Source organism: Corapipo altera, unplaced genomic scaffold, assembly GCF_003945725.1.
Source record: "Corapipo altera isolate COAL_440 unplaced genomic scaffold, ASM394572v1 57, whole genome shotgun sequence".
Classification (NCBI taxonomy): domain Eukaryota; kingdom Metazoa; phylum Chordata; class Aves; order Passeriformes; family Pipridae; genus Corapipo; species Corapipo altera.
In genome coordinates, this window is record NW_020884905.1 from 3,972,424 (window position 1) to 3,990,886 (window position 18,463).

At 40.1% G+C, this 18,463-nt stretch overlaps 1 protein-coding gene across 2 annotated transcripts in view; it reads left to right on the plus strand.

The window, feature by feature from the left end:
• ZNF644 (zinc finger protein 644) overlaps positions 1-18,463 on the plus strand; it is a 73,191-nt gene that overhangs the window by 4,495 nt on the left and 50,233 nt on the right. The window contains exon 1 of one of the 2 annotated variants that reach the window (XM_027651421.1): positions 1,446-1,492. The exons of the other annotated variant lie outside the window; for it this stretch is intronic. Within the exon in view, the coding sequence (XP_027507222.1) occupies positions 1,461-1,492 (32 nt within the window). The 5' untranslated portion in view covers positions 1,446-1,460. Of the gene's footprint in view, positions 1-1,445; positions 1,493-18,463 lie in introns of those variants that run through there. 2 annotated transcript variants of the gene reach the window in all.

The window sequence follows — 18,463 nt, forward strand, 5'->3', positions numbered from 1 at the left end:
GTGTGTGTGTGTGTGTGTGTGTGTGTGTGTGTGTGTGTGTGTGTGTGGTTCCTTATGCAAGCTTGTAAATAGGAACTGGGTCTTTAATTGTTCCTGATTTAAGTAGGTCATCTTTGCCAATACACGAATCTTTTGTTTCTTGTAAGCCAGGTCAGCTATTGAAAGGATATGGAAAATATTTACTACACAAATATGACATGAGAAAATAATTTCACAAATTATATGGCATTACACAACCAGTTTCCATAAATCACAGGTATGATGAGTATACTACAGGGGAGAGACTATCAGATTTCATGTTTGTATAGTGCGTACCAAGTAGGTGTGCTGAGCATAACTGGGTCCCTGAGGTGCTGCTGCACTATAAATAGTGATATTAGTGTGAATTACCTCTGATGCAAACATCAGGCCACTGGCCTTTTTCAGATGCATGCGGTTTTCTTTATAATTGTGGTTATTCCAAACATAGCCTATTGTTTTAGCAAACTGATCTTCTCATAGGAAATGTTTAAAATGGGCAAAGAGAAAATAGGTCAGTTCTTCCTTTGAAATCAGAGAGAAGTGTGTATTTGTAATATTTCCCAAGCTTATTTCCTTGGAGTGGGTTTGGCAGGTATGAGAAGAAGTTAAAGATTTATTTTTGGTGCTATGTACCACATGTCATACCTGCTCTTCTGAGACAGTTGCTTTTATCTCCAGCAGTACCTGCTCTAGTAGCAATGAAAAAGTGACTTGAATCCCATTTAAAGCATGTAGTGTGCACTGTTCATGTGCCACTAAAGGAAAGGGAAGGCTTGTTTGGGAGACTCCAGGCAGAGTCTTTATGAGTCATCGTAAAGCAAACATGTTTGCATCCCTCTCAGCAGTGTTTTTGGCTCTGAAGACGTGGTGAATTAATGTGCCCAGCTCCAGGGCTTGTGACCCCAGCAGACACTGAAGGGCTACAAAGATGTCCAGTTTGGAGTGCCATGGTATTTAAAGGGTCTCTGCACATGGCTCTTTTTGTAGTATCCAGGTGGTTCCTTGTACAGGACCATTTCTGGGAATTTGTGGCGCTGTGCATGCTCCATTCACAGAGGTATTAATCAAATGCTGTTCAGTGTCTTGCCTGAAAAGAGTCCTGCTTGATGGCAGAGGACCATTAATAATATAGCGCCAAATCCTCAGGAAAACACCACAGCTTTTTTGACTTTTAATCTGCGGAGGATCTAGCCTGTGGTGAATGGTCACAGAGCAGGGACACTCTGCGCTGGCTCCTGTTTACTGAAATGCTCCAATAGCAACAAAACATGTTCAGATGGAAACAGAGCCAGGGGAACAGCGGTGCCCATGGATACCTGTTAACCGGTGGGAGCTGAAGCACACAGTTACCATCAAAGACACTCCTGTCCTCTGCTTTGCTCTGCAGCACTTCAGTCTCCCTGCTAAAGGGACTCTGCCTTCCAGCTGAAGAGTGACTGATGGTTGAAATAACAGTCCCAGTTTATTCCAGGTATGCCACTGACCTGCATGACCTGTAGGAAGGATAAGGTAAAGGCAATCAAAGCAGCACACTCCTGTAGCCTCTAAGGGCTGTAAAATTGGAAACATGGGAAACGTGAAATGAGGATGAGGGTTCACTGTTACCTGCTAATAGGCTAAATCAGGAGTTTAGTGAGACTGAGATTTGACCCAACAAGAGAAAGGAGATGAGTAAGAAATGATCAAAAGATAAAGCTTGTATTTCCTTCATGTTATGCTAGAATCACTCTGTTCAAAAAGTCTCTCGAACCATGGAGAGCTGGGGCGGGCAGGGGTGAAGAGGTGGGTTATGGTGATGGAAGGGTATTGTCATTACATAAATTGAAGCAGTTCAAGTCTGTTTAACTGTTTAGTGCCATATCCCATTTGTCTTTTCTGAGATTACTTTGCAGTGGAATGGAGGAAATTTTGCTGACAGCACAACTGATTGTTTAGCTGTTTCTTTTCTCTTTTCTTTCCAGAAAATTAGGCACTGTGTCCTGCCTATGCTATGTTCGAGGTTTGGCAAAGGGCTTTTGATGGCTTTGCCATCCTTTTGGCCAACACCTAATCCCGTTTCTATTTCGTACTGTCCCTCCTGTACTCAAATGCAGTAGTCAGACTAAGTAACAATAAAGCTACTAGTGATTTACCAAGGAGCAGGAATACCCTTAGTCTGTGGCCAGTTTCTAGCAAAGTGTTGTTCTCAAGATGGATTCAAGTTCTTGTGTTTGCAAGGATTACTGCATGGTGGACTCAGAAATGATGCCTAGCAGTTAAGTGCTGTTCAGAAAGCAATATAACATTCACTTTAAAAATCAAGAAGCATGAAATAGATACTATTTCACTGGCATGGGAAGCAGGGAATACTAGGAGAATCATGAAATGGCTGCACATTGTTAGTCTCTGTGAATATAATGACATTTGGAGACCTCTGGTATTCATTTGAAATAAACAATGAAATAAGACTCATGTGCTATATGCTTGTCAAATCCAGGCCTAGTGATCAGCTAATATGCTTATCAGCCAGGCAGTGTACATGAAGATACTCTGCTTTCACACTGTCTGCTGATTGGATTTGGGCCCGTGAAGAAGGCAGGTGATTAATCTGCAGGGGTTTATTTTTTCTGAACTGTTAATGTCCTCTGTTTCAGAGCAACAGCCCATGGCTCATTAAGCAGGGAAGATTTGAACACAAGTGTGAAGGGCAGCACACAAAGATTCTCTATAAATCTCTTGTTTGAGCCTTAGGGGATAGAAAAATTAAGTACTGGAGAAAGTTTGTCCTGTGCTGGAGCAGAACCAGTACTCTCTGAAAAGCAAAGGTACTGTTAGAAAATCTGTGTGTATTTCAGTCAATTGGGATAAAATCTAAAGCCACAATGCTCTTGTAAGGTGGTAGTGGACACTTGGTACTAGCCCAGAAATGCACAGCTGCCACTTCAGCTGACCTGCTGTGAGAGCCATGCTCTTCTTAAGTCTGTTGCTCCATTTCTTTGGTGATTACATCTCACTCTTGCTGTGTTCTTTCCACCTGTACTGTTGTGTACTCTGGCATCTAATGCTGAGAAAGAAAATGTGGCTGCTGAGCCCAACTGCCTCAACATAAATGCAACAGGGGAAATGGATACTTAGGCTGAAAGATTTTGCAATATTAGATTAATCTTACGGTGATCATCTTGAGGTTATTAGCCGCCATTTATAGTCTGTTGTACCTGTTTATAAAATACTGTCAAAACTGAAATATTTGAAAACATGTTGATTTTGGAAGAGTATTTTTCTGACAGTATGGTGATAGGTGAGCATTAATTTATTAACCCTAGTTACTGTCTTGAGAAATAGGGAAGTATTTCAGTGCTGTTTTTACAGACTGAGAAATGTAAGGCTCAGATGTATACCTTTAGATCTGCATACTCCAATGCCTGCTAATTAGCATTTGGCCCTGCTTGCTTTCACTTAAGTCTTTTCCTCACCTGAATTCTGGATCATGGAGCAGCTGTGTCCTACGCAGCTCCTGGTACCTCCCTGATTGCATCCTGTGAGCAAGTCCATGCTGGGAGGGAGGGTAACAGTGAGGGTGGGTTATTGTGAGAAAGGGGCAAGGAAGATAAGTGAATGACCATCTTGCTTCAGGCTGTAAGAAGGATGTACCAAGCTCCCATTTTGACCCTGGGAACCAGAAAAGAAGAGTGGCTACACAGAAGGGAGCAGACTGAGACTCTGTGCCTCCATTCACAAATGTTCAGATCAGACAAGAGAAGACAGTAAGCCAATATTGGGAATACAGACAAAATCATGGGCCCAGTCTAATAATTCATTGGTTCCAGGAACAGAAGACTGTTGTAAACTATTGTAATTATCATGGGCAACAAGGTCATTGGAAACAGGAGTGCCCCGTATAATAAAACAAAACAAGCCTCCCAAAAAGACTTCTCAGTCCTACAGTGCAATCTTTCCCTGCTCTATGTGCTGCTCTAAATGTAACTGCTATATTATGAGATATTTACCCACAAGCTGGACTTCTGCTGTGCTGTGGAATGCAGTGACAATGGGGAAGGATTGGGAATGCTTGTGAGAAGGGAGAGCAAGCAGATTTCAAGGGTTTCTGGGCTTTGCTTTCTGCTGAACCTCTTCTGGGTGTTTTTTTTTTTCTTTATTTTTTCTCCCCTTTTATGCTTTAAAGTTCTACTATAAACAATTACAGGAAATTTAGCCGTAATACTGCCTGTGGAGGCTAGGAAAGTAAGAATACATTCTACATCACCACTTTCCTTTGTTTGTCTTTTTTATCTTGTTTATCTTTGATCAACTGCAGATGAAATAACCAGCTAACTGATTTCCCATACAGGGCTGCCACTCATGCTGATGAAACTCTGCTGACATGGGAGTATGCTCTGTAGCAGTCTAGCAGTATCCATTTCTTATTCCAGTACACTGACAGGTCACTCAGGGAGACTAAAAACTCTATTCTGACACGGAAAAGAAACTGCAATTTCAATTTTGTTTTGATTTGAAATTTTCCAGCTACCTATCAAGACCAAATCCTTGAACTATTTACTTAGAGTAACTGAAATACCCCTATTTGAAATACTGGATATGCAAGATTTAGCCATTAAAGAGTTGGGGTAAAATTAAAATCCCCTTCAATAATACCTAAAGTCAGAGAAAATCTTTCAAGAAAATTAAACACTTGATCAAAAAGAGAGACGGGTTATTGTCGAGAGCATAAAGATTAAACAGGAGAGTTGTCTCAGAGAATAACCATCAATGATAAGTAGCAGGCAGTTAATAATATCCCCTCAGGGATCTTCTTTCACTCATGTAGGTTTTTGGACAAATACAGTATTACATTTCTTATAGTTTAAGTGTGAAAGAGCTTCATGTCATCCAGAGTAGCAATAAAACTTCAGTGGAATAAGGACAACTAGAGAGGTAGGGAAGGGGTGGCCCAGAAGATGAAACAACAGGAAATCAGTGACAGGTTTTCCACATAACTCTCCTTTTTAACACCCAGATTCTGAGACATCTTTTCAGTCTCCCTGACATGCCTATTTTTGCATATCCACAGCACTGTTTAGTTCTGAGATTTTATGGTACTGGCCCTCAATATGGAAATGAAGAAAAGACCAAGTAGACTAAGAGTGTGATTCCATGTTGTAATTAAGAGCTAGTTTAAAGCTTGATCATGGAAATGATTGAGTTGGCAGAATTAAAGGGATGGTAGTCTGTAGCCATGGAAAGGCACATAGGGTGGGAAGGGTGGGGGCAGGAGGAGGGTCTGGAGAACCTCTCAAGCCAGCTCTGTAGCTGGAGAAACTGTAACATGAGACAACTCCCTTGATCTCTCATTTTTCTTCCCTTATTCTGTCCTCCTATGTAATTACAATAATAAATCTTTTTGTTCCTTAACCGTCTTGTAGCCATTGCAAACATTTAAGAATTAATGCAATTCTCACACATGATGCACGTGTTCTTCATGTCCCCTTGTGTCCCTCCATTTATTCATTTATCATGTACACACAAAATTCTCATAAAATATTAATCTGAAAGACAAATCTCTCTCTGCATCCTGGGAGCATTTGCATATAGCAATGTTAACGAGAGTATTAATTCTGCATGCACAGTCTGTGGACTGCACATAGGGCCAAATCTCCCTCGGCAACTATGCTGAAATCAGTGACAATTTCAGAAAGATTGTTTTCGTATTAAAAATTCTGAGTGGAAAGTGACTGTTTCTTAGAACAGAAATGTTGTCTTTAAAATCAAACAAGAGGATTTGAAGCTTAGTTTTCAGTTTTTTCTTCTAAGAATTCCTCTGTAAAAGGAATTGTATACTGCTCTGGGTTTCTGCTCAATAGTTTCTAACAGATCAGTACAGTCTAGAAACAAAAGGATTTAATTTTTTTAACAGTGCTGTAATCCATGGGGAACCTGAACATTTCTTTTGCCTTCCTTCCTTGGGAACATCAGGAGTAGCTACACTTCTGCCAGTTGGGGCAGAATGTGCTGTTGCAGATGGACCAAAAATAATTCAGTTAGGCTGGAGAGAAGATCATTTTCTCTGGGCTAACAAAGAGTGAAAACTGTTTGAGCAGGCACTTGATGAAACAGAAATGCCAGGAGAATCTTCTGTGGTGGAGAAAATCTCTGTACCTCACTCCTGGCTGCAAGCACAGGGTAGGGTTGTCCTGCCTTCCACAGAGGCGAGAGCCCTAGGGAACCTTGGGGGCCTGTGGAAGCTTTGGGGAGTGGCTCTGGGGCGGGGACACCTCTCACCTCTCATCTTTACTATGGAAGGAGAGAGGGAAGGGTCAGAGGGAGGGAACAATCTTGTCTAAGCCTGATGATCTATCTGCCTTGGATCTTTCACCTTCCAAGGCAGGCTTAAGACAAAAAGTAGTACCAACAATGATAGATGGATTTGTTCTTTGTCTGCACCCAAATCCCACTAGACACAGAGATAGAAGGACGTGTTACATACAGCCCTTGCCCAGGTTCAGTGCATCCCCTAGCAAGTAATTTTATTCTCAGTGGTGGATTGTAAAGGGTTGTGTTTCCCTCAGAAACTCTTGTCACTGGAGATTTCCAAAAGATTTTTACAGGGAAAGGCCCTGCAGCTGAAGTTGGACCTTTCCTTCTTCAGGGACAGTCTCTGGTGAGAGGCAGTTGCCAAAGAGGATCAGATCCCTGCTGCCAGGAGCTGCATGCCTTGGGGAAAGCTGGAGCTCTCAGTGGGTCCCTGGTTGCTTTTTCTGGATCTTGCAATGCTCTGTCTGCACTTGCAGAAAATCAGAACACTCACTCCATGTTTCAGGAACAATGTATTTTCAATTTGACTTTATTTCTATTCTGATATTCAAATTTTGATGTGAAAACAGGCAGTGCTTTACTGTCTACAGGAACAATGCTGTTGATCCCTCAGCTCCTAACTGTAAAGCCTTCCTTTGGGTACAAAGCTTCTAAAAACATTATAAATGAAGCATGTGAGACAACCTCCACAGCTGGAGTTAAGCACTTCCATGTGCTTGCTGAATTGGGGACCAAGTTGTTAGAAAGATCTTTTGGGACTCACTGGAGATCCATAAGAAATTGTCTTGACTTAACCAAACCATCGTATTTCTCTTAATCACTACTACTACTACATCATCTTTTTTCTTTCACTTCCTTCTTATTCATACTTAAATGAGAAACATCTGTTTCCATTTTTCACATTGTTCTGTTATGTGAGTAATGATATCAAGCATCTTTTTTTTTCCTGCACTGTGAAAGAATAAATTAGTGTTAAGTTTTGTGAAGTGCTTTAAAACACTAAACCAAAACATCTGTTTCAGCTGCAGGTCATTAAGATGAAAAATCCTAGTCTGTGTGCAGTGCAAAACGGCCAAAAAATTTATCAGCCCAAACACATTTCTTTTTACCTGTCTTTTACTATAACAACTGAAGATGGTGAAAAGACATTAAATCTTCTTCAGGGAAGGAGCAGTTTAAAGTGCTCAGTGCAGTAATCCACACCAGTACCTTGTAGTAATGGATCCTCATCTGATCTGGAGATGCCTGGAGATTGCTCCAGTGTTCTAGTCTTCAAGCTTGGAGTCTCCTTGACCTCCACATCTTCCAGCTGGGCACAGCATTGTGCAGGGTTGCCTAATCCCCTACAGATGTCTGTGTTACTGAACTTCAGGTAAAAATCCCTCCAGCTGCCCCCAATTATTTAAGATTTGGACGTGGTTTCCGGGGCAGAGTAAAACTCACCTGGCAAATCTACTTTACAGGTGGGCTGAGATGCTCTTTACACGCCAAAGCCCAAATGTATGTTCCTTTGTTGATAATTATCTCCTTTGTAAAGCCCTTTGAGGTATAGAGATGAAAAGCCAACAGCTTTTCACCTGAGAGCTTGACTGTTAATAAATAAAATAAATAAAATAATTAATATTAACAACAATGAGTGCATTCCCTGAATTCTGTAGGAAATGGCAAACCTTACAGGCAGGTCCTGGCAGGCAGGTAGTGATTTCCTCCTACAAGAGGCTGGGTCCACCCTCTGTCTGTAATTAAAAGGTCCTTAGTGTAAAGGAGGTGTTCGGTATCTGGCAGGAACAGGCTCAAAAACTGGATGGGGCTTTTCTAGCATCTTAAGAGAAGATACTTGTTTGTTCTTCCAATTTGCCAAAAGCAGCAGCCAGTGCAGTGTTGAGCAATTCTGTTGCGCTGTGCTCCCACCCTCCCTGGAGCAAATGAATGGGATGGTTTGGGGTGGGTAGCAGCCCCGTGCACCTTTTTAAAGAAGCAAGGTGCCTCCCATTTCATTTAGCCCTCATTTTGTGAGGCAGAAGACTGCATATATATTGCTGCACTGAATCTCTTCACCTGCAGCTCTCCCCACCCCCAGCTTATGAGCATGATTTCCTTTTATGCACTGCTCTGTCACAGCTTGGCAAGTTTCCCAAGACAATCCATACCAGAAAGGAGAATATGGCTGCTGAGCTGCGTAGACAGGAGAAATGCCTTATGTAACAGATTCATTTAAATACTACGAAATGTTGAGACAGGCGAGACATAACTGAAAGCAAAATGCAGCCCTTAATCTCTAGCATCAGTTCTGCTTGCCCTCACCATCATCAGCATCTAATAGTCACTGCCTGTCTCCATTCACGTCTCCATCTTTTTCAAGAAAGTGCCTGCGGCAGAATGTACAAACAGCTTGGCAAGCGGTTTTAGGAGCAGGGTTTTTATTTTTTTTCCTTCTAATTCCTCATGAGCCTCATGAGCATTTTCCCACTAATATGCCTGTGGCATCATTAGGTGTTTAATGAGAGTGATGTTGCCTGAGTATTATTGTTTTTATCGCTCATTTTGTTTTGACAAGTCTTCAGTTCTGTGGCAGTTTATAGTGTGCAGACTTCTCCTTCCTATATCTGACCTACAGGATTTGCAGAAATATTATCACAAAGGCATTGTCATAAAACCTGAAATAATAAATTGTCAACATTCAATATGTTTGAGTGCAATATGTGTTCAACACCGCAGTAGTTTAATGACATCAATTAATTATTTTCATGTATTTCTTTTGTAATACTGAAGCACCAGGAATAGTCCAATAATGGCCATGTGTCAGATAGCAGTTCACTGCAATCTGCACAAACAATCCTGTTTGGCTTCTTTTGGCAGTTCCCCAAAAGACTAGCTTGGACTCCAGTGGATAGAGGATCACAGTCTTGTTCCTCACATCCATAGTCTGGATCGTTATATGTTGTGCTCAGGGAAAAACTGCCAGCAGTGTACCTGCAGAAAACAAGGCTGCTGAAATTATAAGTCTTGAATAGACACATACAATGTCATTTTACCCCCTGAATTTTGTCTTCATGTTGACTGTGCTGCACCCATTTCTTTACTGATTAAATTAAAGGGATACAGGTTTTGTGTACAGACAAGACCGTAATTTTTACTTAGGAAAATGCCATCTTCATATACCATATCATATGGATGATCAATGCTGAGCAGTGCATTTACTGAACAGCTGTGTCTTATGCAAGAAAAATGGTGATATTTTTAACACACTAATGCCCATTAGGTTCTCACTTCTACATTATCTTTCAAGTAATGTTACCTGGTTTAGGCTGCCAGTGCAAGTTGTCTTATTGCCACAGTGGCAGAGCCTGTAAAACAACTAGCTGGTGTCAGGAATTTAACTTGTTTGCCTTTGCTAAGGTGAGAAGGGTTATTGGGGAGGAGGACAGTGAAGGTACTCTTGATGCTTCCTTCTGTAATGTGCATCCTGCATGACAGTAAAGGGGAGCAAGCTGCACCTCTCTGCAGTCCCTTTTCTCCTCCCACTTCTGCAGCATGACTGCACAAACATTTTGCTTTTGGGATTCCCCATTGCTAGTTACATGCAGGAGACTCCAGAGGTCTATGCCTGTGTTCCCAGCACAGGCAGTGGAGCTGCACAGCTCCAGGAGTAGATGATGTTAACAAAATGGTCATTGTATACATAGCTACTGTTTCAAATGTTCATATCCTGGCTTCCAACGACTCTATTTTTATGTCTTTGTTTATATTTAATAGCTGTTAGATTGCTTAAATGGCTTTATTTTGGAAACCTTGACATTTCTTCTGCCAATACTGAAGCTGTAAAGATCAGAAACAAAGATGTGCCTTTTTACTCTGTTTCTTCTGATAGGTTCTGTCATTTGGCAACTGTTGTTCTATCAGACTTTGCAGAATTTGGACAGGATTCTGATCTCCTACAAAGTGACATACACACTTATTTAGAATGCAGGAGCAGGTTTGGGGCCTTTTTTCTGATTACACCATGCTGAGTGCCATGCATGAGCAATTAGAGTCTGTCTGTTATTATGTGACCAAACAGCTGCAGGAACTTCTAGTGCATGCTTTTAAACAGTAGTAAAATAAAAATCAAAACAATATTCCATGAAGCAGAATGTAAAGCACAGAGTCTCATTCTGCAAGTCTCCCAGGCTTTGGAAGAGAATGATGAAATCTGGACCATGCCAGTCTTCTTACACTTACAGTTCCACTGAGGTAAAATATAAAATAAGGAGAAATTTGGATTCTTCTACATGCTTTTTCATGATAGTTCCTTTTCCCATAGTCTTTTTTCAAACCCAGCCCAGTGTAAAAAAAGAAAAAAAGAAAAAAAGTAATTTCTAAATTAAATCAAACACAAGACTTGAGTTTGTGAGGTTTTTTTGAGATCCCATGGTTAGGAGGCATTGCAAGTTGACATTGATACATACTACCTTTTATATTAGATTATTTTCCTTTTAGGTGTACAAGTAATCACTCACATGGCATTTCCAGTGGGGAACTCCCCAAGCCATTTAACTTTCCTGCTCCTACTGGGAAATGGGATTTGTTCAGTCAGCCTCCCCTCTCTGCAAGTAAAATATCCTCATCCTGCTCAGAACAAAGAACTGCCAAGTCTGGGGAGGCCAACTAGCTTTGTCCCTTCTGTCCAGTAGAAGTGCTCCTGTGCTACAATTCATCATGTGCCCTCTGGGCTCCCTGGGAATGCTCCAGCTAGGATGCGACAAGAAAATTGCTCAGAAGCCTTCTCAGTTTCCTGCATATATGCACATAACCTGGACCATCTCCACTCCTCAGTGCCTTTCCCTGGAACACCCCTGTACCTGTCCTACTGAGCCATATGGCTTGGCCTTTACACTACAGCTCTGCACCTGTATGTGTCACACCCACCCACACCTGTTCAGCACCACCTGGCCATGTGACTCTGATTTACAGTGACATTATCTTCATTACTCCAGCCCCTTCCACCTGGCCCTGGGCTGCCATCTGCAAACAGTCTGGCTTTCTCACAGTCTTCCTTTCTGTTTGGGAGGCCAAGCCTTTCTTGTATTTCTTAACCCAGAGGAGGATGAGCCACCTTCCTTCCCAGGAGGAAGAGTGACACCCCTTTCTATACTGTTTGCAAAGCATAAGGAGAGCACTACAGATTCTGTTTCTGAAGTGAAGGCCTGAGTGGGTCATCTCAGAATGGACAGAGACCTCAGAGATGCTGGCTATCCCGGGGAAGGAATCAACAGGCTGCTACAGCAAGATCAGAAAGGTAGTGACTGATGAGGCTTTTTACATAAAGGTGTGGGGGGGTGTAGGCTGTGGGTTGTATGTGGTACATGTATACTGATGTCACATGAGTAGTAGAAAGGCTCACATAGTATTCTGCTGCTGATGTGGGATAGATGTGCCTAAGAGACACGGAGATCTAACACAGCATGCAGGAACAGCCTCTGTGCACCTACCGTGATTCCCAGCTCCCACCTTGATTCCCAACATCTCTGCATTCAGGAGCTCCCCCACTTGCTGTTGCCCAAGGCTGTACTTTACAGTCACCCTTTTCAGCAGGAGTATAAAAGGGCCAAAGTTAACATATGCCTGGGGTTAGAAATGGTGGCTCCGTGTCCTGAATGTTCACCATAATTTCCAGCCCTGGCCTCTTGTTAACATCAGGTTTCATCAGCTTCCTGAACTACTATGAAGTGCTATGATCTCCTGTTCCTGGGTCCTAGGCAGCAAAAGCAGTATGTTGTCTCAAATGACATTTTCAGCCTTTCTGCTCTCAGCAGGCTGCAGAGCTGTTTGATCAACACAAGCTTTGACAGTCAGGCATCATTAATTTTCCACAACCTATTAGAAACTCCTGAAAGGATGGGCTGTCACTGTTCCTTGTAGCCCTTGCTGGCCTGAACTGCCCTCTGCACTGTCCTGCTGCAGCACAGGAGAGCTTCATGCCTCAAGCCACTGGTCTCCTTCCTCGGGCCTGGGATTTAAATTCTGTCAGCTCTGCCAGGGAAAAAAAGGAATTCTCAATATGTAATTATTTCTTTTTAAAGGATGAAATAAACTGTAACGCATTAATGATGGAAGAGATCATACACAATTCAGGCTTAGTGAGTACCCATTGTCTTAAATTAATCCTAATAAGCACTGTTTTCCCCAGCATGTGCCATTTTAACAGTCACTGTGAAAAGCTGTGCTTCCTAATGTACTATCACAAATGTGATGACACCCTCCTCTTTTGGAAAGCATAATTGATAAAATGTGACAAAACCATGGTTATTGCTTATTTGTAAATAGGATACTTTAAAAAGTACTCTCACACTGATTGGGTTAAATGACTTGCTGATTAAGACATCTACATGAAATATTAAACCACCATTATCTGGCTCCTGTTAAGATTCAAAATCAGGATTCTCTTTTGTGCAGAGTAAGTAAAAACTATATTCTGCTGTTTTAAAGCAGAATATAAATGTGGTAAGTAAAAGCCAGAGGTATATTTGAATAACAATTCACACATAACTTCTTAAAAAGAAATTCTAATATGCTTGGGATGGAATTAGAGAGACACATTTGATACACTGATAGATTTGAGTGCTTCCTGGGAGTGTTCAGACATAGCTTCTTTTGCTGAAATTCCCAAAATTAAACTACTCTGCTGACTGTTTCTGCTTTACAGATACCCCATTTTTACTCTATGAATTGTCTGCATGGTCTAACTAAAAATATACTTCCAAAGCCTTATCCTAAGTTCATTTTCACACACTTTGTTGGAATCCAGAGCCAAGGGTTGTGAAACTGGGACAAATTTTAAAAGTGAACATAACTGTTCTTCTAAGTTTCTTCACTCTTTCTTTTGTCTGAGAAACCTCTACTCAGCATGCATTTCAGGATACTGAAATAACTATTTTACAGTTATTTTAAATACATAGATTTTTGTTAGTAGGAAAATAAGTGCTAGAATTTTCTTTCTTTGAGCCTGGTTGAAAGCTCATTAAAGTCTTTGCAGTTATTTCACTGAGCTTATAATGAGACGCTTCATGTTCCTATGAGCTTCACACTAAAAACAGCAGTAGTATAAGACAAGATCTGCCTGCAAATCCCAAACCTAAGACAGTATTTCCTGAGTGACATAATGGCAAATGAACTGCTATTCAAAATAATTCATCTGAGAGTTTAGGTGGGATGTGATCTGGAAATACCGGAGAAGCAAAAGTTTTAATATAGCTTTGGTCATTGCACTGAAGATACTTTTTGGCAGATGAGTGGTGATGGATGTGGTCAAGCTGAGGACCTAAGAGATGCTTCTCTTCCTTTAGCATAGAAAGAGATTGGCAGAGAGGTTGGAAAGCAAAAAGTTACAGGGTAACAAAACTCTCATTATAATAACCCCAGGTTGTAACTTGCTCTTTTCGTTTTTGTTAACATACCATGCCATACACTGATTCTGTACAGAATTCGATAAATAATTTTTCACAATTGCATATTAACTCTAAGACTGTGTAAAACTATCACAGTTTTATTTAGCTTTTTCCCCCTCCTTTTCAGGATTCAATTACAAAGATGTCTATTTTCATACCCTGAAGATATATACTTATCCATACACTACAGTATAGTCTAAAAAAGCTTTTGTAGTTTTTTTATTTTATGCTTTATCTCTGATGTTAGAAAACTCAGGTATATTCATAATTAATTGTCTTGATCAAAAGCAAACTCTTTACAATTAAGAAACAAACAGAAGGTATGGCATATCAAACAGACTTTCTGCTGCTGTGATCTTACCTAAACACAAAATAAGCTCCTCAGTATTTCCACATTAATAGTAATAAAATGCTTTTTTTCTTTTTCTACTTCTTCTTTAAATACGATTATTATGTCTTCCCATACGCAAACCTCTGGTGCTTTATAAACAAACCATAGTAAAGATTTTTGTAATTGTTTGTGTCAAGAAGAGGCAGAAGGACAAGAGGTTGTATGTCCATGTGACAATGAAAGAAATAAGAATCGCTGATATGGCAATTGCCTACCAGGCAGAACAGTAGGAAACTGGGGGGAAAAGAAGGTGGTTTGAAATCCTGCCTGGTGTGTAGTTACACTGGTACACTAGCAATGATTTTGACAACTGAGAGGCGCTGTTCATTTTTCAAGAGCTACTAAAACATATGGAACTTGCTTCTAAAGTCAAAGTTGTCTTCACCTGGACACTGTTGTCCTGACTTCCATCTGCCCAGATGACTTTCAAGTACAGAGGTGGGGGGGGTTGGCTAGGAAAGCCTTTTCCTTTTTGTAAGGGTGTTGAAATGATGTTTGTCTGAGGGAGGTGACTTTCCCAATGTTGTGCCACCTCTGTCCCCCAATGGACATGGGAAGTCACAACTTTGGAGATGTAGTGTGCCTGAAAGGATTATTGTCACTAATTCCTCACATTAACATTGTTCCAGTCTCTAATATGTGCTGTAGACATGGGTGTGACCCTGATGTTAGTCACAGAGGTGGATGTAGGAAGAAGGGGGATGACACAACCTGAAGAAGAGCAGAACATGGCACTCTACAGATCTAGTGCAGTTTCCTTCTCATGGCTAACACTTTGCCAGCATAGGACAGTCATGGTGAAGGTCAGGCATGTGGCTGCTAGTGGTGGGAGCTGGAGTCATTTATGCTGTGTCCTCTACAGGGACACGTTAAGGCTACCAGTGTGACACCTGAAACAAGGATCTTGAAATTACTATTTCTGTCTTCTCCCTGTGTATCATCTTGGCACTATAATGTGAACTGAATCATCAGACTGGGTTAAGCAGAGCTATGATAATTTCTACCTATTAGATCTAGGTCCTTTTTCATCATCTGTTGAAGGCCAACTTATTGCCACTGCTTCCTTGCTCTCACACTAAATTACAATTCATCAACAGACTCAGGAAGAAATTTGTTATGGTTTTGTTGCTCATAGCATATTTTCATATATTAATGCTTCCTGTGTGTGATGCAAATGGCAACCCACCAAGGCAATACGTTGTTTTTAAGAAGGTCAGTGCTATAATATATGGTGGTATTTCCTACAGTAATCTGCTTTCTTGTGATCTCTGAATTCTGTGAGGCTTTAGCTTGGTAACTCAGAAGAGAGTTGTCAGATCCTCCTGAAGAGAACAAAGATGTAGGCTTGGCTATTGTCTTTTTAATGTGGGATGAACTAGAACAAAGCAAGATGAAATAAAATAAGCATAAAGACCAAGGTTACTTAATTATTATTGATAATGAATCCATGATTTGTAATTGATAACGTTTACTATGGTGGTACCTGTGGAACAGCTAAGAATGGAGCCTGGTGTGCCAGGCAGGCAGTGCTGCCCCAGCAGCTGCCCCTCTCTGATCAGTGGCAGATGACAGTAACACTCCAGAGTGGTGAGACTGAGAACAGGAGACAACTGTGGGAGGCTGGATCCGGAGCTGCTGTCCTCTGACAAAAGCTGGTTTGTAATTGCCAGCACAGGCCTGGCCAAGGGGAGCAGCTCTGAGCAACAGATACGGGATTTTCATACCACTGCCTATGGACAGAAGCCGAGCAGTGGGAAACAGTGGCAGTTGTCTTTATTATTTAATCGGGAAATCTTTTCCTAGCTGAGAGAATTCAAACACATGTAAGGGTATGATAGTTCTAAAGGCAATTCACAGTGGCAAGCAGTAATATTTCCTTAGGTACCCTTTCTAAATACTCTTCTGTTGCAAAGTATTTAATTTCAGGACTAACCTTATCTTGGGATCACTGTTAAGAGAGCCATAGATTTAATGGCTATTGGTTTTAATTTTATCTATACACTCTTACTGCCCTCTTTTTGTTTTACTGACAATTCTAAAAGTTTAATTCATGTTGACAAAGATGACTAGAATATCTTGATTTATAGCAGAGACTAGATTTATAAATAAAATACATTTTTTATTCTGTCTAAAAAATAGACAAGACTGTACAATCCTCTTTAATTAACATTGACAACTGTATTTCAAAAGAACCTGTGAAATAAGCAAGCCAACAAAACATGAATCAACAGCTCAAAGACCAAAAAATAGTTGGGAAAATTATTTTCCCTCTTCCAGTTTTTACCATGTTGAAATAAATCAAACTGGTCCAATTAATTCTGTTATTAATTCTTCTAAAATTTCAATGGAAATAATGTTGATTACTGTTTGTTGAAACAACCAGTACATTGAGTTCCTATATTTGTTGATATTAGTGAAATCAGTACTATGTCATTGTAAGAAAGGCCGAGAAACCAGAAACATCACTGTAGGGTGAAAAGAAAAACTCTGTGGCAAGTTGAGCAAGAACACACAGATATCTTTCACATTATGTTTCTGGGTGCTTGTTATTGTAGTTATGATACTTTAAAGGCAAACACAAGACAAAATTTATAGGTAAAGATAAGGGATTATAAGTAAGGATAAGGGATTATTTTTATTTATACAATCATCTTAGCTTAAAAATCCCCCCAACATTATATCTTAGGTACTCAAAAGCTTCTCTGCTTTTTCAATTTATAGTAGCGAATTCAATAAAACATGCTACTTTTTCCTATAAAGCCCATTTTTGTCTGAAATTCAGATATCAAGAATCATTGCAATTTTGAAAATCTTATGGAAGACAAAATTGTCTACCGAATGCTACAATATAAAGATGAGATCAAAGTAATAAACGGAGAATGAAAATGGATGGACTAAATGCAATGTATCCATTACACGAGTGCATTTCTCTTTTGTAAACCATACAGGCATAAATTGTTCTACAAGTGAAAACTGTAGTTTGGTATTTTATCTGTTGTTGTTTTGGTTGCTGTAGACAGGATAAACAGAAATGTTATTATTGAAAGAAACGAGTCAACTGAAAATGAAATTTTCAACGAATGATGCATATAGTGACTATATTTCCATTGTGAAGCTTTTTGCATAGAGTTAATGAAGTGCTTGGGGTTCTAGAGAATAAAAGGTGCTATATAAATGTAAGGAATTATCACTAAAAAGTTTTTGCCCCCAGGCATTCTGGATTTACCTGTGTGTTACAAGGCTGCATTTGCAGTCTTCTTTCATTCCAAGTGCTTCAGCTTAGACCTGCTCCAACCCTCCCTCTGCAACTCCAGCTACAAAAATGTTTATATGAAGAAACAGTTTCTAAATTGGTTTCAGTTAATCATATTTTTGCTGCTAACTTGAAAAATCCTGCCTTGGTTTAAACTTTTTCTAGCCTGGTTGAAGACAAAAGGAACTAGGTAGCAACCTTCTCTTAAGAGGTTTTCAAATGCTGTTTTAAAACCATTATTAGGCCTTATCTGCATTGGTGGAGAAATAATACAGGACACAGCCAGAATTCCTGCAAACAAAAAACCACCTGTGCAGTATCTGGCTTGATTTTCAAGAATCCTACTGTATGTTTCTCTTCTGGCCACACACGTTCTTTCACTGATCTTAGAGTGTCTCACTGGAGGCTGGTCCTAAAATTTCTACTTCATGCACACATGCAATCCCAATTTTCTGTCATTTTGTGTATATTTCTCAAATCTTCTTAATCCAACATGCAACCTTTAAGATCGTCTACTACTTTTCATATATTATAAGTGGCAATAGAAGTAGAATTAGAAATTGAAACAGGACTTCTGACACCACTGGACATAATCTTTTCCCACACTGCCATTTTGATGAAATACTGCAGTTAGGTTCTCCATTCATGCCAAATGTGGATTTTTCTTTTGATCCACAGATTGTGTGAATTATAAGTATTTTTTAGAGTCCACTACTGCTAATGGAATTGGGCCTTCTAGTTCAAGTGCTAAGTTGAGCGATTAAAAAGATTGCTAGATACCTTTAAATTCTTAATAAATTGTGGGATTTGGCAGCATTAGAACTAAAGTTCAGATTTCCTTATGCTAAGCATTTTACCTGTTCACAAATAGATGTGAAGTATAATAAAACACTCCATCTTCTAGAAGTTAATGCTTTTATGGAATTTGGTGTTTTCCTTTAACTATTAATTACAGAATTGCAGTGAGAATTGCTGTTTCTTAAAAGTTATCTGCTAGGTGACAAAATACACTTAAGTAAGTGTGATGACCTTCAAATGATCACATACAATAAAATAGATGATATTTAGCAAGAAGCATTGGGG